This window comes from Scaptodrosophila lebanonensis, unplaced genomic scaffold (assembly GCF_003285725.1).
Source record: "Scaptodrosophila lebanonensis strain 11010-0011.00,11010-0021.00 unplaced genomic scaffold, SlebRS2 tig00000136-arrow-arrow-pilon, whole genome shotgun sequence".
Taxonomy (NCBI): domain Eukaryota; kingdom Metazoa; phylum Arthropoda; class Insecta; order Diptera; family Drosophilidae; genus Scaptodrosophila; species Scaptodrosophila lebanonensis.
The window spans coordinates 1315635-1338371 of NW_022060586.1; the positions used below are offsets into that span (position 1 = coordinate 1315635).

Consider the following 22737-nt stretch of genomic DNA (forward strand, 5'->3'; position numbering starts at 1 on the left):
CCTCGCGTTCATCCAGACGGACGGACAGACGGACGGACAGACGGACGGACATGTCTAGATCGATTTCTCTCGTCATGCTGATCAAGAATATATATACTTTATGGGGTCGGAGATGCTTCCTTCTGTATGTTACATACTTTGCACAAACCTAATATACCCTGTTTACCCTACGGGTACAGGGTATAAAAACAACGAAATAAAACTTTCACCAGCTAGCGGTGCCTTCTTCAATGTTTTGGACGCCCCAAAAACACAATCTTGAAACTCCTTTATTTTGTAAATATGTACACTATTGCCTTGTTACATATTGATAATAGTTGTGGGGCTCAATTGTAATATGTAATATGTATGTTATCACATTTGTATACCAAAACCATTTTATACAAGAGAGAACGCTACAGTCGAGCAAGCCCGACAGTGTAATACCCTGTACCTTGTACAAAATGAGCTTTATGCACTCATAGCAGAAGCAGCAAAAAGACGAAGAGCAATCCCCTTCTGCAGTTTGTGGGCGTTTTACTGGAATGAGATTCTTTCTACACTACATAAGCTTCCTACTTCCTGAGATTGACATTGTTAAGACAACTTGTCTTGTCATACTCAATACTAATCAAGAATACTCGTATATTCTGTATATAGTTTGTGGGGTCTGTCATTTCTTCTTCTATTTCATGCATTTGCACTTAATTGGTGTACTCTTTTATGCTTTGGGTAATTATGCCTTTTATATATTATTTAATTTATGTTTTAAATTTAATTAATTACCAAACCGGGTACATGTATCGTTTATTTTACTATGCAATTAAATTCTAAATGTACATATTCGTATTGTCACACCATTTTTTGAACAAGTAATAAATTCAGAATGCAGCTATTACTCTATTAATCATTACAGTTGAATTTATTGGCTAACCTTATCATATATCATATACATTTTCGATAGAGTACGTGCGCAGATAAATCTGAAAGCGCACACTCTATCGGTTGCTGCATTATTTATTGCCACAGTAGCCCAGACGAACTCTCATAAATAGGCGCAATAGACCATAGCATGACATGCATAACTGTTTCGCAACAAGAGCTACAATTAAATCAATAATACATCGAGCTTTGCTATACAAATAAATAAGTAAATGCCATACATACAAACATTTTAAAAATAATCATCATACAAGTATTGTGCACATGAATTGCATTTTATAAATCTAAATTTTTTTGCTTTGCTATTCGCATTTTGTGGGGCCCGCCACGCATTCTTCTTCTTCTACCTGTTATATTTTTATACCCTGTACCCGTAGGGTAAAAAGGTTTATTAGGTTTATGCAAAGTATGTAACATGCAGAAGGAAGCATCTCCGACCCCACGGTCATGTCTAGATCGATTTCTCTCGTCATGCTGATTCAGAATATATATACTTTATGGGGTCGGAGATGCTTCCTTCTGCATGTTACATACTTTGCACAAACCTAATATACCCTTTTTACCCTACGGGTACATGGTATAAAAAGTTATTAGCAAAACAAATTCTCGCCAGTACAACCCCCCAAACTGCAGCAACAAGTTCGCTCTTCTTCTTCCTATTTTTATACCCTATATTTTATTTATATAATTGTCTACTGTTGTTCAAAATTTTATGTAATTCGGTCAATTCTAAGAAAAGTTATTAGCGAAACAAATTCTCGTCAGTACAACCCCACCAAACTGCAGCAACAAGTTCGCTCTTCTTCTTCCTCTTTTTGCTGCTGCTATGGGCGCATATAACTCAATGACGGAAGTTTACCTGGGTACAGGGTATTACACTGTCGGGCTTGCTCGACTGTAGCGTTCTCTCTTGTTGCTGCTGCTATGGGCGCATATAACTCAGTGACGGAAGTTTACCTGGGTACAGGCTATTACACTGTCGGGCTTGCTCGACTGTAGCGTTCTGTCTTGTTTAATTCTCGCAGACCTAATAGCTTTTTTCGACCATCTAGGCGACTTAAAATCTTTTGTCCAAAGACTTATGCAAACTCTCAATTACATTGATTTATTTTAACCGATTATTATTAAATGGGTGCGGTACCAGATGGAACAAACAATTATTAGTATATATGTATGTATATACACAGCTTGGCAAGGGACAAATAATATTCCCCCACCGGGTCGGAGGCGTTAATTAGATATTATTGTAATTTGATTAGATTTCTCCTTCTTAGGCTTTTCTAGCTTATAAGATGATTTGTATAATTTTTATATATTTTCCACCGACAGTCCATGTTTGTTAAAATAAATAAATAAGTAAATAAATAAATAAATACAAGTATACTCTAGTACGACCCGTTGCTTGTCTGGCCTCAGTTGTTAAAAAGCTTACGAGTAGCTTCAGCTTAACTTAGAAATGTTTCTAATGATCCAAGAAGCAGCTCTTGGAAGCTCTTCTAAGTGAAGTTAAAGCAAATAATCAAAGCAACTGGATAGATTAAATGGCGCAAGTAATGTTCAGATTACTTAATTGTCATCACAATAGATAAATGCTTACAATTATTCAGACATCACTTCTGCGTTTAATCATGAGAGCAATTTCGTTATGTGACAGGGCTCAATTATTTTCATTCTTCATTTCATTCAATTATTTGCTTACACTAATCGCAAAACCCTTATCACAGTATCTCTACGTAGTACCGGAGTGAAATTGTTTCGCTAAAACCTTTTCTTAGAATTAACCGATTAATATGAGGGAGAGGGGGAGGGAAAATCAAAACAGTAAAATAAATTCGTATAGACTAGGGACTAGGAGTGTCTGCATACCAAGTTTGGTTAATGTACGCTCGCCTGCTTCCGAAATCCAGGCGTTTATCCAGACAAACGGACAGACGGACAAACGGACGGACGGACACGTCTAGATCGATTTCTCTTGTCATGCTGATTCAGAATATATTTACTTTATGGGGTCGGAGATGCTTCCTTCTGCATGTTACATACTTTGCACAAACCTAATATACCCTTTTTACCCTACGGGTACAGGGTATAAAAAGTCGTTGGAGCCAATATAACAAATGGTTTCACATGGCTTTTAAGTCAAAGTTGTTTAAATGCTGTTGTTGAAATCACGACCTCGCTAACAGCAAAATTAAGGTTATGTGCTTGCTGCTTCACTTTTCTGTGAGGAATGGGCCTACAAATTTGATTCGAATGAGGTGCCTCTCCATTTAAAGACCCCTCTACATTAAGGAACAGCCCAGAGTATTTTCGTTTGATTTATTTATGGAGAGGCACGCGACAAAAGACCAAGCGAAAACAAGCGAATCGAAACAAAAATCATTTTTCTAGCCAAATTCAAAAATATATACATACATACATACATATACATGTAAGTATGTATGGCCACATTTGTCACCTGCCTGTCGACGCTTGTGTCGTTTGTTAATTTCTTTATTATCGCCCACACTTAAGTTGTTTATGAGACGCATTTAATACAAAGATACATGCATACATACATACTCGTATATTCTACATACATACATACATACAAGTATGTATGTACATTAATGTCTGCAAAGCATCTGTGGCGCCTCTTGGCCCTGCGCCAGGCTGCGTTTTCTTTTAGCCGCATCTGCAAACTGTCCATCACGGAAACATTGCAGCAGCTCATCTTTAAAGCATATACATATGTACATACTCTACTCGTACATTCATGTATACATATACAGACATATAGTACATACATATATACATACATATATAGATTCAAAAAGACTTGTATATTCGAAGCATGTAAAACTGATGAACTTCTTTGTTGGGTGTGAAATTGTGAAATGCGTAAATATAGTACATACATACTATGTATGTATGCACTATGTATATACATACATACATTCATACTGGTATGTACATGTCCCGCTTAAACGCTGACTCACTCCGCCTGTGAACGAAGAAGCGCTTAATACTTAGTAGCAAATAAAATAGCCCCGACAGTATTTCTTGGTACGCACATTCCTGAGTGATATTGTTTTTATTCTTGCAAGTTTCGGCCAAGTGATTTTATGACCTACATTTTCTGGCAATAATGGGATGTTCTCTTTGCTGTTGTAAATAAATTGAAATGTGCAAAGCATTGAGACCCTCAAATTGGTATGATCGACGCGTGCGACTGAAAAGGGAAAACTATGTCCTTCTGTTATTGTTTTTTCTTGTATTTTTTAAGGTCAGCATCACCTTCACCCCTGACTGCTATTGGTAATAATATCTGCCATCAGTTGTATATACATATATATACATACATACATACGCATGTACTGGTATACTTGTATGTACGGCGTGTAATACACTTAAGTACATTGAGAAACTTTTCTTTATGAGACACATCAATGACAATTTATCTAGCCTTGTAATATCCCGCCTCATTGAAGTCCATGATCATGCTGTTTCTGAGGGTCGTTGTGTCTTCACACTTGAAAGAAATGATTGAAATGAGCAAAGATTATAATACTGTTTGTAATAAAATTTCGGAAAATAGTATTCAGAAGGAAATTAAATGACATGAGCTGAGCTGAAAACAGATTTCAAAGAAAGGATAACAAATTTAAAAGATTGTTTCGTGGTCTCGATAAATATGAGTAACATAAATCTATGTGTGTTGCTAAGTTGTTTCCGAAAAAAGCTCTCCATCAAATTCAACTCAATAATTGTTCAGAAACATGGCTCACCTTTCATTTTTATCTCTACATTAAATTAAATGGCACGAACTGAAAACAGAATTAAAAGAAAACGATAACATATTTAAATGATTGGTTCGGAGTCTCGATGAATAAAGATAATATAAGTATATACTTATTGTGTGTGTTGAAAAGTTCTTTCCGAAAAAAGCTGTCCATTAAATTCACCTCAATAATTCTTTAGCTAGCTTTCTTTTTTATCTCTACACTCAATATTATCATCTCAATCTGTGACTTAAGGCTTCAGGGAGATTAATGAATTCTGTTCTGTATGAGGAATATTAGCTTGCAATTCCGAAGAACGATTGAGTAACTCGTTTTCAAGACCAGTGGCACAGTTAAGGGGTGTTTCAATTGTTTTTCCAAAATAAATAACTCAACTTCATCAGAACAACTTAACTGATTTATCATTATTGTTCCAAACACGACGGGACTTAGCTAGCTGTTTTTATGCGGTTTTTATACCCTGTACCCAAAGGGTACAAGGGTATATTAGTTTTGTGCGAGTGTACATGTAACACACAGAAGGAGGCGTGGCAGACCCCACAAAGTATATATATATATATATATAAAGTATATATATATTCTTGATCAGCATGACAAGCCGAGTCGATATAGCCATGTCCGTCTGTCTGTCTGTATGAACGCAAGGATCTCCGAAAGTATAAGAGCTAGAATAACCAAACTGGTATACAGATTCTCCTGAGCCCGAGAAAGGACAAGTTTGTTCATTTTTTCTGATCCACCCCCCCACTCCCCCTCTATTAACGATTTTCTATAACTCCCGTAATATTGAATAGATTATATATTCGCTGAAAAGGGAAGGGCTCAGTAGGAGTAAAGTAAAAGACAATAGTCGCGGACCGCCGTGCGTCTGTTCGCTTTAGAGTTTTATTGGAGACTGACACTTTTGCTATACATATTCTTTATGCTTACATTCGTATGCAACAGTGACAGATAACTTGTAGATAACATAAGATTATTATCTGCTTATATTAACATGCGTGCATTGGTACTTATGTTTGTATTGATTTTCAACACCCTTCCTCAATGCAAACATGTTTTACAAAAATTTTCAAATCAAATTTAACAGCTTTGTAAAATGAACATGCTTCGCTTTAGGGAGATTTTTCGTTAAAATATCAGCTATCATTTCATTGGTTGATGTATACTGTAAAACAATTTGTTCTTCGTTTACAACCTGTCTTGCAAAATGATATCTAATATCAATATGCTTTGTTCTTTCATGGTGTACAGGATTCTTAGCTAATTGTTGAGCACTTAAATTATCGCCATGAAGAATAGTTGGAGTACTCGAGTCACCGCAGCCAATCTCCACTATAAGACGCCGTAGGTATATGGCCTCCTTACACGCAGTTGAAAGAGCCATATACTCCGCCTCCGTGCTGCTAAGTGCCACGCTGCGTTGCTTTTCAGATCGCCAGGATATGGGTCCTCCAGCCAAGTAGTATACATAGCCAGTATACGACTTGCGATCGATGCGGTCGCCACCCCAGTCTGCATCCACATAGCCGGTAAGGGGTTGTCCACACTCTTTGTAGTGCAACTTCAGGTCCACAGTTGACGCCAGGTATCGAAGCACATGTTTTACACCCACTAGGTGCTCTGCATGCGGATCTTGATTCCGTTGAGCTAACTTGGCAACGGAATGCAATATGTCTGGCCTTGTTGTAAGCGCCAGCCACATTAACTCGCCAATTGAAGACTGGTAGGATGCAATGTCAACCTTTTGACAATGCTCGCTGGTACATATCACTTGGAAACCAGCATCCAGTGGGGTCGCTGTAGGTCTACAGGTCTCGCATCCATGTTCACGCAATATGTCTTTGATGTATTGCGAATTGCTTAGCGAAATTTCGCCAAGCTCACCGTCGCGCTGCACTTCCATGCCAAGGAACAAATGCAGCTCTCCCTTGTCAACACATTCAAACGATGTTGTAATGGCTGACTTGATGTTGGCCAAGTCCTCTTTTGATCGGCATGCTATAATTATATCATCAACATAAACAAGGATTAATGATAAGTCACCTCTTCCGTTCCTTTTGTAAAGACACGGTTCATTTTCACATGCTACAAAATCTATGCCTTGTAGTACACAATCGAGCTTGGAGTTCCACTCGCGCCCCGACTGCTTCAATCCATATATTGCCTTTTTAAGCAATAAAGCCTTACTTGGATTATTGGGATCTGTGTATCCCTGTGGCTGCTTCATATAAACAGTTTCATGCAGGTCGCTATTCAAATAGGCGGTACACACATCTATCTGGTGAAGGTACAGCTTCAATTCCGCTGCTAACGCCAAAATAAACCGCACGGTTTCCAATCTGCAAACGGGTGAGAACGTCTCTACATAGTTCACGCCATACTTCTGGGAGCACCCTTTAGCAACGAGTCGTGCCTTGAAACGTTCGACTTTTCCATCAGAGTCACGTTTCAGGCTGTATACCCACTTGCAACCAACTGCTCGCTGATCTTTTGGTAAATCAGCCATCTGCCAGGTTTCGTTTGATTGTAGTGCCTGATATTCCTTTTGCATCGCCTCTTGCCAGAATACTGCATGTGTGCTACCAACGGCCTGATCATAGGATGTCGGAACCATTACGTCACTAGCAACCAATGCTCCAAGCACATTGTATTGCTTTCTTGGACGACCAGGTTTACCATTTCGAACAATTTTAGGCCGGCCTGGCCCAATCTTCACAGTATCCTCGTCAGAGTCTTCTTTTTCGACTGCACTCTCATATGCGTTGGAGCTGCTGTCGTCAGAACTGTGCTCACTGTCATCGTCGTCGATGCTTCTGTCACCATCCGTGTGAGTGACATGCTCTTGAACCTCGCATGCAGGAAAATCTACCGTAACGGTATCTTCATTGGTATGACCACCACAACGCTCATCAAATAGAATGTCTCGTTTTTCGACAATCGTCCTCGTCTCTGGGTCGTATAACCGATAGCCTTTGGCTGCTACCGAATACCCAACCATACGGTACTCATGCCCTTTGGGTTTGAATTTGCCTTTACGGGGACCCTTTGCAAGTGCAACTGCAATGGAACCAAAAACTTTTAGATGGCTAACACAGGGTTTCTTACCTGTCCACGCTTCCATTGGAGTCAGGTTGTTCAGTGCACTGGTAGGTGATCTGTTTCTTATGTATACTGCTGTGTTGACTGCTTCGGCCCACAAAGACTCGCCTAGGCCCGACTGCACCAATAAGCATCTGGACATCTCCGTTAATGTCCGGTTTGCTCTTTCCGCCACGCCGTTCTGCTGCGGAGTATAAGCCACGGTCAATTGCCTTGCAATACCATGGTGTTTCAGGAAACCGTTGAATGTTGTGTTGACAAACTCGCCTCCATTGTCGGTTCGAATACATTTGAGCTTTTTATCTGTTTGCCGTTCAACCAAGTTTTTAAATTCGACGAACTTACTGAACACTTCATCTTTCTTCCGCAAAAAATAAACAAATATACGCCTGGACTTGTCATCGATGAAGGTCAGAAAGTATTTGGATCCAGCAAGTGACTTCGTGTCGAATGGGCCGCATACATCAGCATGAACCAGTTCCAACAGCTCTTCGGCACGGTTAGTGCTTACCTTTGGGAATGGCTGTACATGTATTTTGCTTAGCATACACGTTTTGCAATTCAAGTTGTCTGGGAAAACAACCTTTCCAATACCACGCACTAGCTCTTTGCTGATCACTTCCTTCAGACTGGTAAAATTTAAATGGCCATAACGCTTATGCCACAATGTACCATCTGATTCAGTTGCGGAATAACACCTATTTTGTTTGCCTTGAAACATATAAAGGTTCCCAACTTTATTCGCTTTCAGTATACACTCGCCGTTTTGTATAACTTTAGCAAAATGTGGCCCAAAATGTATAACATTGTTCTTTTGCACTGACCGGCTGACGGACATAAAGTTGCCATTCATTTTCGGTACATACAGTACATCTGACAACACCAAGGTACAAAGTTCTGTCTGTAACTTCACCTCTCCTCTGCCTTCGGCCTTCAGGAAACCAGCGTCAGCTAAACCGATCATTTCAGTGTGCGCAATAAATTTTGAAAATAACGTCTTATCGCAACACATATGGCTTGTTGCTCCGCTGTCCAGACACCACATGTTGTTCTCTATCTTTCCAACGTCCAACGCATTTAACAAGCTGCTCTGCTTTTCCATCTCTTTCTTTGTCGATTGCTTTTTCCCTTCACCGCGAATTTTCTCACGCTTGCACTGTGCCTTGTAGTGCCCTTTTTCGCCGCAGTTGTAGCAAACGACGATTTTTGAATTCCTTTTTGAATTCGCTTTGGAATGCGCGACGATCTGCTGCGTAGCTATAAATGCTCTTGCATTCTCGCTCTCTCCATCTGCATTGCCTCTGCGCTCTCCCTCTTCCATCAGCTTGATACATAACACATCAAATGACGGTAAATTGTCACGCGTCTCAATGGCGACGACAAAATTTTCGTATGGTTCGGGCAAGCTTGACAACAACACGATTGTTTTTAACTCATCATTTAATTCGATGCCAACTGTACACAAACCATCCAGAATTTCGTTAAATTCGTGTATGTAACTTGAAATGCTTTGGCCTTGAAACATGCGTTTGCCTAGCAATTTCTTGTACAGCGACACTTTCCGTACAGGTCCACTCGGCTGATGAACGTCCTTTAACTTTTTCCATGCCTCGTACGAAGTGTTGCAATTTTTAATGAAGCCCAATTGTGAAGCTTTTACACTTAGCGTTATAATTGCTAATGCCTTTTCATCTTTTGGCCTTGAACTCTCAGTATTACTAGGTTCAGCACCTGATGCCACACTCCACAATTCCGCGTGCACTAAGACAGATCGCATCTGTATGCTCCATGAGTCATAGTTATGCTCTTCCAATTTGTCTATTTGATATAGCGCACTCATTTTTTAAATGTTATATTTCTTGAGTCACCAAACGATTACTATTTCACAATACTTTGAACTTCTCCTATGAGCCTATATGCCCTGGGCCCATAACCTATTGAATAGATTATATATTCGCTGAAAAGGGAAGGGCTCAGTAGGAGTAAAGTAAAAGACAATAGTCGCGGACCGCCGTGCGTCTGTTCGCTTTAGAGTTTTATTGGAGACTGACACTTTTGCTATACATATTCTTTATGCTTACATTCGTATGCAACAGTGACAGATAACTTGTAGATAACATAAGATTATTATCTGCTTATATTAACATGCGTGCATTGGTACTTATGTTTGTATTGATTTTCAACACGTAATTCTTGGAGTTTTGAACTAAAATTTGGTAGTCACATTAGGTTAGTAATTATATATCCGTATACCAAGTTTCATTATGATAGAATGATCGGAAAGAAAGTTATAGCCATATAACCAGGCCCAATGCACACACACATACATATGTACAAGTACACAAACACGCATAGACACGATTCTGATGTAAATGTAAATGTATGTATGCATGTATGGAATATTTTATATTTAATTTAGTTAATTAATTAAATTAATTTAATTAATTAATTAATTAAATTAAATTAATTTATTTTTTTGTGGGGTAGTACAGGGTATTTTAGAGTTGAGCCTGCTCGACTTTAGCATTCCTTTCTTGTTTAAAATTGCAAACCACTCGTGCACTAACCGGCGGATTAGTTGCGTGTAACTCTATCATTCAATTTCGAACATTTACGAGTGCACGTAAAAATTTCTTTGATGAACTAAAGACATGTAATAGAAACAAGCAACTAACCCAACAACATTCGGGTATATCCTTTACCCCATCCTAGCGCAGGGTACGAAAGTTTTCGCTCTTCAAACGGACGGAAAGACAGACACGTCCACATGTACGAGAGAACTCGTTAGAAATTTCAAATATATACTTATGATAATAAAAACTATCGTATGCAGCTTGTAGAAGAAGTATATATATTCTGAATCAGCATGACGAGAGAAATCGGTCTAGACATGTCCGTGCGTCCGTCTGTCCGTCCGTCTGGATGAACGCAAGGATCTCAGAAACTATAAAAGCTGGAACAACCAAAGTTGGTATCCAGACTCTCCTTGGTCCGAAAAAGGGACGAGTTTATTTTTATTTTATTACACTGTCGGGCTTGCTCGACTGTAGCGTTCTCTCTTAGGAATATTTAAAAAGATTTCTTGTAGAAAAATAGATAAAAATACGTGGTAGGTAGCTTTTTATCTTTAAACGTTTTTTAGAGCTGCTATACATTCTGTTCCTATTTGTATTCTTTCAGACAGCACAGTAAACAAAATTTTGGAATTTTTTCATATAAAAGGGTAAAATTTTTGAATATTTACTTTCAATTTGTTAATTATGAGCAGATATTTGTGTATATTGCAGGTTTATCTAAACAGCTTAAAAAATCCTGATTTAGTGATATGAAATTCGCATACAATTTTTGTAATATTGAAATTTCGTTACTTGCCTTTTTATACCTTGTACCCTAAGGGTACAAGGGTATATTAGTTTTGTGCGAGTGCACATGGAACACACAGAAGGAGGCTTGGTAGACCCCACAAAGTATATATATTCTATATAGATTCTCCTGAGCCCGAGAAAGAAAGCACCCCCCCCCCATCTCCCCCCCCCCTATTAACGATTTTCTATAACTCCCGTAATTCTTGGAATTTTGAACTAAAATTTGGAATTCACATTAGGTTAGTGATTATATATCCGTATACCAAGTCTCATTATGGTAGAATGATCGGAAAGAAAGTTATAGTCATATAACCAGGCCCAATTAATTTAGTTAATTAATTTAATTTAATTTAATTAATTAATTAATTTAATTACTTTTTTGTGGGGTGGTTTAAGAGTTGAGCCTGCTCGACTTTAGCATTCCTTTCTTGTTTTAATTTCTAACCGGGATACCCGACTTTCTCCACTTGTTTTTGTATAGTGAAGATTATATGTACGTACGAGTGCAAGGGTTTGAGAATATCAGTATACTGTGTGTGTGTGTGTGTCTGTGTGAGTTGAGTTTCTACACGTGATCGTGTGTGTGTGTTTGTGTGTTCTTTGCCGTTGTATATCGGTTCTCACGCGTTGTGTTCAAGTATACTAAGTACTAAGCCGAAAATGAAAAGAATTGGTCTGACCATAGCATTTTACAAAGTAACCTTGTACCCTTTGTTACAAATGTCAGAGTAAACGCAATATGCCCCTTTTAAATGTAAAATGAAGCAAAACCAAATATAAATGGCCGTTTATCACACCCCTAATGCCCGACTGGCGTGATTTTGGAAAGGCCAACGCTTCTAAAAATCATCAGGCGTCACATTATGCGTGTGTTGGTGGGTGTGGGATTTTATGTGTGTATAGGGCGCATTAGTTGTTTTAGTTTTTTATGCGAGCACTTTTGACCAAAATCAAACCGCAAACATCCGGGCCGTGCCTAAATCCTGATTGCGCACAGTGGCATTAAATGCAGACACAACAGTCTTGATAAAACAGTAACAAATTAAGATTTCATTGCCTCAGCGTGGAGCTCTTATTAGTGCTCTATTCCGTTTAAAAACAAAACTGTATATTTCCTTATAATTACTTAATTAGTAAAGCCTAATTAATACCGACCTCACTATGCTATGGCGACCTTGCTTAATAAATAGCTTAAGCTCCGGCATTCAAGCTGTTAACATATTCCATCTTTTCAAAATATTGGAAGCCGCTATATAATGTATAATAGAGCTATGTCCAACTTCTCAAGGTTTGGTTATACTCACTGTCCGTTCGTCCGTCTGTATGAACGCAAGGATCTCGGAAAGCATAAAATTTAGAATAACCAAACTTGAAATCCGGATTCTCCCAAATCCGGATGGGATGAAGTTTTTCTATTTTTCAGTGCCTGAGAAAGCTCAGAATCGCTTACATCGGCAAAGTTGAATTGACCGAGGAAATACAAATCTGGTAACACTGTCTGTTGGCCACGAAAAAGGAAATAAGTGGCTTTATATAAAGTCATGTGTGCCTGCGCTTAGATGGAGCAGTTAATCAGATAACAAATACACACATACCCATTATGGGTTGGGTTAACTTGTCAAATTGACTTTTGGCCACTGGCTAGCCCAAAAACGGAGACAGACAGCAAGACATTGAGTAAGCGACGACCGTTTAATTCGTTTGGCCTTTTAATTCTCGGTGTCCGTTTATTTAACATTTAGAGTAATTCAAACCAATATTGACAGAAATTTTGCGCTTTGCATACGATTTGCATTTGACTAGAGCTGAATATTTTTCAAGATTTAAAGAACAACTTTTGCAGGTGTGTGCCAGAAATCTTTAGAGATTTTAGCTTCGGATGTTTTTGAAATCATTTAAAAATTCTGTCGGCGTTAAAAAATTTCAAGAGATTTCATTTCACCAAAATTGTTTTAGTATGTACCTATGCTGTACCTATCGGTGGACATATCCATTTAATACTAAAACCAATTTTGTTTTTGGTCAAAATGGGTGAGATATATCACATAGCTGCCACAATAGAAACAACAAAGTTTATTATAACTGAATGGCTGTAGCGGTGAAAAGCGTGGAAACATGGAACTAAAGAGTTGGGCTGGCACGACTTTCACGTCCTACAGGGTGCGCCATCTTTTATGTCGGTATGTAAACATTGAATATCTTTGAAAATAAACAACCGATTTTCAAGTATGAGATATTTTTATTTAATTTGGTTTGATATAGCAGAGAAAAGTGCAAAATATTTCGCTAACAAACGATTAGATAAAACGGAATGAATAGAGTTTTTATAAGTGTTGATTTTTTATTTAACTCGGGCATGGAAACTTATTTATGACCCGCATATCAGAAATAAAGACAAATAAGTAGGACGAAAGCAGCAGCTTCAGGACGCGTCAGGGAGCTCAATACTAGCCGTTCTCTTTCTTAAGGAAATATACATAGCTATACAACACAGACGGAAGTTATTTGGGTACACTATATTTAAGTGTTGGTCTTGCTCGACTGTAACTTTCACTCTTGTTTTTCATCCATCAACGTACTTTATAACAACTTTCTTCCTTCTTCCTCTCACAGACATATGTTTGTACACGTATGGCACACATTTTAGAGGTTTTCCAATTATACTCCTATACTTATTGACTTGATTAAAATAATCAGCAGTAAAACGCATTTTAGAAATATTATTCAAGCACACTTTCAAGAGACCCAATAAGTTAATAGTTTATAGTTCACTGGTACGGCCTATTCTAGAATAATGCTCATGCGTTTGGTGTCCGCAGTACAAATGATTCAGAAACAATTCCTCCTTTTTTCTCCTCGCGGCTTAAACTGGGATCACAACCTTAATTTGCCGCCTTACTCGTTAGACTCCTGCTCATTAATCTTCTCTCATTGGCTAATCGGAGGACTGTCCTTGGAGCTGTATTTCTCCACAAACTGATTGCCGGTAGTGTCGATTCTCCTTTTCTATTAGGTCTTCTTCATTTCTCTGTTCCTTTTAGAACGACAAGAAATTATCTTCCCCTTTTCCTTAGTAGATGTGCAACCGATTATGCATCACACAATCCTTTTCCGGTTTTACTTGTATGCTCAACTTATAATGAATATTTTCACCTGCTCTGAACCAAACTGTCTCTTCTTTTAATTCAAGCCTTTCTTTTCAGACGGGGCATAACTTGCCGGACTGGCTAGTAAATCTTCCCCAACCGGGTCTGAGATTCCATTTTATAATAATTCTAAGCTTCTTCTCTCTGTAAAGTTTTTCTTTTTTTATATCGGTGATCTATTGACGCCTCTGACCAAATAATATTATTGTAATTTTATTAGATTTCTCCTTCTTAGGCTTTTCTAGCTTATGAGATGCTTTTTATAATTTTTATATATTTCCCTCCTATATCGACAGACATATGTTTGTTGACATGGCTCTCAAAAATAAAAAAACTTTAAATTTTAATTTATATATAAATAAAAATGTAACTTCTAAATATTGGGTTATAAATTAAATATATCCAGATAAAAATATATGATATGGTATATTTATAAAGATCTAAATCTTTACTGACTGGCGTGCTAACTTAAAAGTAATCTAATATGTATAGTACTTCTTACGATAGGATAGAGATTACAAATAAAATTACAAATAAGTGGGGACCTAGCCCCTTTTTAAGTGTGCCAATGGCCCAGTTGCATTGAGCCACGTTATGCATTTGGTTAGGCTCATAAGAAATACAAAGCGTTTGTGTGTTTTATTCAGTTCGCTTAGGACACATTAGTTACTTCATCTGCGCACGCCATTCCGGGTTTTAATATCATTTTTAATCTTTTTTTAACGTTAGCGAAAGAAAGACAACTGACTTAACGTAGGCAATGTAGCTTGGCCCTTAAATGCCACTTTTTATACAATTCAGACGTTCAATATACTCGTATGGATAAGCACAGACCCACTTTAGCAATTTGATTGCTTCTTGAATAATACACGTTCAGATTTTATGAACGAATGCCTCTCGTATTCGTACAAGTATATATACGAGATAAAAGGAAGTGGAAATACTTGAACTTAATGACATAACAATTGCCCATTTCGACCACTGTGCCTTGTTTGCTTTTTGGCTCCTTTATAGGCGCCCAATTAATGCGCCATGAAGCCAATTGGCAGCTTAGTGAGCTTTATTAATAAATAAACTTCCGGTCGCAACAAAAGACCATAAAATAGATAAATGTCGAAGACAGTCTAAAGCGGCAATTGTTTTTGCTAGCCAGTGTGTGCGTATGTACGTACTATACATGTATACATATGTATGTATATATGTGTGTGAGTGTGTGTGTATAGGGAAAGTGAAGCAACAAAAGCAATCAAAACTTACATAAGTTTGTTTTTCGCTCTGATGCGTGACGAAAATTTTGGTCAAGGTCATCAAAGGAAAGAGAGCGCGATTGACGCATTTCTTTATCTTGCTTAAAATGTTTCCCAAAACGGGCAAATTGTAGAGCCAAGCCATTTTAAGTTCCACTTGATTTTCTTTTTGCGAATTTGTGAGGCTAGCTCACAAATAGAAAAGAAGCGATATTCACAAGTCCTAGTGTTTGTTTGTGCTCCCCGTGCATATTCGTTTCAATTGAGATCAAACTGTACTGCACTGAAATTTAGTAGAAAATTTAAACAAAGTACGAAGTGTTCGTTTATGTACATGTAATGGGATAAATCACAAATAATCATAAACCCTAATTATATATGTACATCAAAGGACAGACATGTCTACATGTCTACAGACCCCACAAAGTATATACATTCTGGATCAGGATAACAAGACGAGTCGATATAGCCATATCCATCTGTCAGCCCGTCTGTACGTATGAACGCAAGGATCTAAGAAAGTATAAGAGCTAGAACAAACTTGGTATCCAGATTCTCTCAAGTCCGACAAAGTACGAGCTTGAATTTTTTTTGATGCACCCCGCCAGATTTTTCATAATTCCCACAGTTCTTTAAATTTCCAACTCTATGTTGTGTCCGTATGTTACGTTTTATCATTTTAGGTCAATTATGTAGAAAGTTATAGCCATAAATATAATCCCTGCCCAAGATCTGCCCGCAGCTGTTATTGTTGGACACGATTCTATATTTTTTAAATATATATTTTTTAATTTTTTCCTTTTTTTGTGTGTGTACAGGGTATTTCACTGTCGGGCTTGCTCGACTGTTGCGTTCTCTCTTGTTATTTTAGGATGTCTTACACTTTGTGTAGAAAGGCGAAACATTTCCAAGGCAAATTGTTGAATAACAAGCTTATGAATATAATGTTTATAACTTTAATAAAACCCATTTAGAATTTTTTATAGTCCGAAGTTATTGACTGCGTGTTTTACTTTCCTTAAACATTTTCTAAATTGCAAAATATTTAATCGATATTGTTGAATTAATAGCTTTGTAAGCAACAAAAGTAAAGAAACAGCTTTTCAATAATTGTTAAGATTGAAAGAAAGGCTCTCCACACCTTTTGCAGGGGTGCATCAAAAACAAGATAGAACGCTACAGTCGAGCAAGCCCGACAGTAAAATAGCCTGTACTCTCCACAAACAAAAAATTTAAAAAAAAATAGGAAAAAAACATAAATTATTTTTAAAAAAAACACAAATTGCGGGGGAGTGGGAGGGGGTGTATCAAAATAAAAAAATAATCTTGACCTGCCTAGGGCTTAGGGGAACCTGGATACCAAGTTTGGTAATTCTAGCTCTTGTACCTTCTGAGATCCTTGCGCTCATACAGACGGACGGGCGGACAGACGGACGGACGGACATGGCTAAATCGACTCGGCTTGTCACCCTGATCAAGAATATATATACTTTCTGGGGTCTGCCACGCCTCCTTCTGTGTGTTACATACATGCGCACACCCTTTGGGTACAGGCTATAAAAATTCAAACTCATTAACGGGACTCATGCGATAACTTGTAATTAAGCACCCTCGCGCAAATGCGGACAGAAACATAATACAAGTATATTGTGTTCAGCAACAAATCATTTTGAGGTTTAATTTTGCGAATCCTAGTTGTACGAAACACAAGTTTGTGTGCAAATTATTTAAATGTCAGACAACTTTTTTTTGCGAAAAAATTAAAAAATAAAATAAAGCTTTTACAGAGAGATACAAAATTTACAGATCTCGCGTGCAGTTTGGTTCCCGTTACGCAGGATATGCCGTTATGCTCGGATATGCTTTCTTTAGTCTGTTACATATAGGTCATTAAACCTAATACATAATACCATTTTACAAGTATTTACATATGTAACATCACCATTAACATTTCTGTCTAAAGTACATTTCTAGAATTGATCTGTCGGGGATACGGAACAGGAGGAAACAGATTTCATTCTATCGACACAAAATTGATCAGTAGATCAAATTAGTAGTCGATATACAGACCACTTAAGGTTCACTTTGAACTCAAACAAGCCCGCAAGCATATTTGCTATGAACTACAACATCGAAATTCCTATTGCTTATACAGTTCTCTGAATACTCTGCTTGACAACACTGTGCATATGTTTGTTATTTGTTTCATATCATCTTTAATAGTAATGTTCTGACTTTCGTGGCCATTAGTGGCCCTTGCTGGGCATTCTTCACATGTGTACATGTATGTAAAAGTATGTACAAGAGTGTGTGTGTATGAGAGTGTGTTTGCTCTTTTTTGATTACGCACACATTACCCATACGCAACGTTGCTTTCGAATTGGCTGCCATTATTTAAATTTTGTGGGTGCTGATAATTCATACAGCACATAAGTACTCGTAAGTAGTCGACGAGTCCAAATCAAACGCGAAGCGAAAACAAACAAAAAACAAAGGCTGGCAAAACATAAAACAAATGCTTAAAATTGACTGCAAATTTGGCGCTACTTGATGAACAATTTTCAGGAAAAGTGCGCGTAATTGGTTAGCACATAAAAAATAGGAAAGCGCCAACATGTGTTTGTAAGTCTCCGGGTTTTGTACGTGTGTGTGTATGTCTGTGTGTGTTTTGATGCTCTATTATATTGTATGTTATTTGATTTATGCCCTGCCATTACTGTTGCTCTTAGATTGAATTTCGGGCCGTGAATATAGGAAAAACAATTTTGGGGTTAAACGACGGCTAGGTGTTAAGAGGAAAAAAATCCCAAAAATGTACTTTTGATATATGATGTAAATTAAACTGCCCATATGTTTTATGCTAAAGTGCTTAACATCGATGTGGTAAAAGGTCAAATAGGGCTCTTGACTAATCAACGTACTTCCACATTTTCTACTTTTTTAAATAAAACTAAAACATTTTAAATAAAACAGTTGACGATATATTTTTTTTTTTAGATTATAAAATAGTACAAATGAATATTTTCACATGCAATTCAATGTTCTAATATTTCGTTTTCAAATCAAACATAACAAAAGCACCGTAAATTTATCTAAAAACATATTCGATTAATATTTTTAAAATGAATAATATTAAAAATAAAGTGTATGTCTTTGTTAATCTTCAAATACATACAATTTTAATTTTAAATAAGCACTTAAAATAATACATTAATACATTAAATAATTTTCTCAACTTTGATTCGTAGTTTGATTTAGTAGTTGATTTAAATTTACAGTAAATAAATTACATTTTAATATTTTAGTAGTTCTTGTTTTTGTTGTTGCTTCTAAAAGTGCATAAGTCAGGGGCGGAAGGTTTTTTGGGTACAGGGTATTTCCCTGCCGGGCTGCTCGTCTCTTTTGTTTCATTTCAATTGGTTTAGCGTATAGCTGGTACACGAGGGCTAGAAAATATAAACGCCACATGTATGTATATATATATATAACAGAATGGACAAAAAAATAAATAAATTCTGTATGTCGGGTATGCCTAGACCATTTATTAACACCATTAAAAGGAAATTTCCGTGGGCAAAACAACTCTCCATATTTAAACAAGAAAGGAATCCTAGATTCAAGCGGGCTCAACTTTTATATACCCTGTACCCACTGTACCCAAAAAAAAAAAAAATTGTTCATTGAATTTAAAAAATTAGATTAATTTAATAAATTTCGTGGACATGGCTATATTGACTCGTCTTGTCATGATGATCAAGAATATATATACATCGCCTCCATCTGTGTGTTACATACATTCGTAGTAAACTATTATACCCTTTTACTCTTTGCGTACAGGCTATAAAAAGCCTCAAGACCTGAAATCAAAACTATCAATAACCTTACAGCGCGAAGGAAAAACAGTTGAAGAAGCTAAAATCGGGTGCCTCGACCTTGAAATACTCTGTGACTGAGTGTAAAATAACTATATATAGTAAATTTCAATGTCTGTACGAAATTAAGAAAAAAACACCAATCAATGAAATTGTAATAACACAAAACATTCTTGATCAATTATTTCTCCATCGGGATTCGAACTCACGTAAAGGGTTATGACTGCACATTTTCATCGGCATAGTATGTGTCCAACACAAAGTGGAGTCAAAGCGGAGCCAAAGCAACAACAAAACAGTTGCTGGCAGAGCTTATGCCGAGATTAAATTTATGGCCATAAATAAGCACATACTTGTAAGCACTATGCGGAAGAAATTGCCAAATTTGTTTTTAAAAAATGTCAAGAATCGCGGGAGTTATGGATATAACTTATAGCGGGGGATTGGGGAAAATTTTAAAATGAATTTTTACGCATCTGTGTGCAACATTTTGTGTCTCTAGCTCTAATGATCCTTTTAGGCTTCAAGACTGACCAAAAATATATATACATATAAGAACTGCTTGTTCTTATTAGTTGTCAAAGTCATTTTTTAAGCCGAGAGACAAAAACCTTGTAAAAATACCAATTTTAAGGTAAATTAAAACAATTAAAACAAAACCGACAGATCGAAAACGTTTCCCACAAAAAACGAATCCGGATTTTACTTAAGGATCCAGGAAAACATTTAACTTATGTAGTCCATGATTGCCGTCATACTCGTATATTAGTGTCGATGAAACCTATTTGAAAAACCCATTCCTAAAAACACACATCATACTATAGTTCAAATGCATCCATTCGTATTGAGTATACTAAATTGATATATTTCTTGCGTCGTTTCTAAATATTTGACCTGATGGACACACATATGTTTAAATCAGAACGCTGCTCCAAATACCCACAAATGAGCATCCGTAAAATATCGCACGATGCCACAATTCTAGAGGGCCCGAAGGCAATGTATTTGGTTCCACGAGTGAGAACTAGACTCCTAACTAGTGAAAGAGTACAAATAGGGCTCAGACTGGTTAACTTTGAATGAGCAACTATGCTAACCATTGGTATGGAATAACTCAAGTCATCTTAGCCCCCTTCGGGCCACTGCAATGGCCGACTTACTTGGCGTACGAATATTGAAGCGACAAAAACACATCTTAAACTAACAACCATCGCATATATAGTACATAAGTAGCTCTTTCTCTCTTAAGTTTCGAATACAAAATGCTCGGGCTTAAATCAATATGGACAGTAAAATAGCATCCTGCGGGGAACGAGCACAAAGGAGATTTAAACAGTAGATAATCCGTCAAAAAATGTGGAACCCATTCTTACAGTGTTTTAACGTAATTATCATATGTACAAGCAAAATCATAAGCCAAACAATTTGCAAATGTATGGTGCGGAAATTGGAGTAGAGACAACATACACACATATACAAGTATGTATGTATGTATGTATACTTGTATATACAGACAGTGGCACTTTATAAATACGAGGCATATATGTACGACACTGCCATATGTCAAGGGTTCGGACGAACATGCGTTTGGTAATTACCGTTGTTCAGCCAGCGTTTGCTGAGGTCCATGCATCCATGTACATAGTATTTGCAAACACATGCATACATACATACGCGTATGTATGTACATTTGCAATAAATCAATTTTTTTTAAGGGTCAAAGTTGTGTGTTGAAGCAGCAATATTATTAAATATTAGCGTTGATGTTGACGACGTCATTGCCGAAATTTAAATGTTTATATATAAACTTGTGTTCATATATTATACTACACTCATAAGTAGTACATATGTATGTTTGTATGTATGTTTGTATGTATGGGAATGGCGGCTGTTGGCAATAAAGCAGCGAGTCGAAGAAGATCGAGATGAATATGAAGCAATTAGTAGAGGTGGTTTGGGTGTGTGTATGTGCGTGAGTGGGTGTTTGTGGCCGTCTCTGCTACTGTCGGCACTTTAATGTACAAAATAGTTTTATGTCTTAATTTTTAGTTCATTTTTAGTATTTTTGCTGCAATAAATGTTTGCATATTGTTTTCGGACATTTGGGTGCATAAGCAAACAAATCAGCTTGTTGTAAATATAATTTAGCTTACATTTACTCGTACATATGTATCTCAACATTTTCAGCAATTTTCATAGCGTTTTTGGGCGCGTGCGCGCCACGTTTTATGCGCGTTTTTAAACGCTATTACTTACCAAGCCACCAACGCCACAGTAAATCGAAAGTGAAATAAGCAGGCCAATATGATTGAGTGCCGATTTCCACTTTAGAGACTGCCAACAACCTCGCTGACAGAAGCCTCCACTCTCAATCGTCTCCTCCACGCGTCGATCCAAGTGCTTGAGCTTCTCCAGCAGCTCCGTGCTGGCCTCATCTTGTGAATCATAATCTGTCTTAACGGGGGCAGGCATTCTACCTTTATTTGTAACCGTATAATTATGTGTGCTGTCACTTTATACAAAAAATTCACGTTTTACAATTCCAATGTGTGAAAACTTTTTGAGCGACCAAATCTTAACGTTTTTGGCCGCGCGCCAGGAGTCCTATTTCGCTGACTCCCATCCTGCACCAAATTATCAATTTCCATAAATACACACTCAGAATTGACAAAACAAATTTGAAAAAAACAAAAAAAAAATGAACGAATAATTGATAACAAATCAAATAACACTCGCGCACGAGCTGAATGGAGGACGACGGTCAATTTCAAATATTGCTTCGCAGTCCCGAAAACCAAAAGACGTCCCGTTTGACTTCCGCACGCAACGATGTCAACGCCACGACTGAAGCAGAAGCCGCAAAATTTTCGCGTGAAAATCTTCTTGTGCCGACGACGACACGTCGTCAACGACGGCCACGGCGACGGCAGCTAAGGCAGCAGTGTTGCCAAATTAGCGTTTTTCCCGCCAACCCTCAAGTTTTTTGAATGGCGGGTGCACGAAATAAAGTACAGAAATCCGTACAATAAATAATTCCACGTTTAGCGCCAACTTCTTAATTGCAAGTTGCGCAATACGAATACAAAACTTCGCTGACTTTTTAAAAACATTGACAAAAATTGTTTTTCTAAGATGGACATTACTATAATCTATAAAAAACCTACTACATTCAACATTAATCATAAATCAAGTACATATTTCTGCACCAATTACTCTTATAGTCATACGGCATAGCGCACCGATTTTGATTACGTTAGGAAATAATAAGAAACTAAAAAGTACCAAAATTAGTTGTGATTTCGTAATAA

The 22737-nt window shown here is 37.3% G+C and overlaps 1 protein-coding gene across 1 annotated transcript in view; it reads right to left on the bottom strand.

Annotated features, from left to right (window-relative positions):
- Positions 1–21901, bottom strand: part of LOC115629207 (TWiK family of potassium channels protein 9) — a 44991-nt gene extending 23090 nt beyond the window's left edge. Inside the window, exon 1 of the mRNA XM_030525607.1 lies at positions 21686–21901. Within this exon, the coding sequence (XP_030381467.1) occupies positions 21686–21901 (216 nt within the window). The remainder of the gene's footprint in view (positions 1–21685) is intronic.
- Positions 21902–22737: the final 836 nt, after the last annotated feature.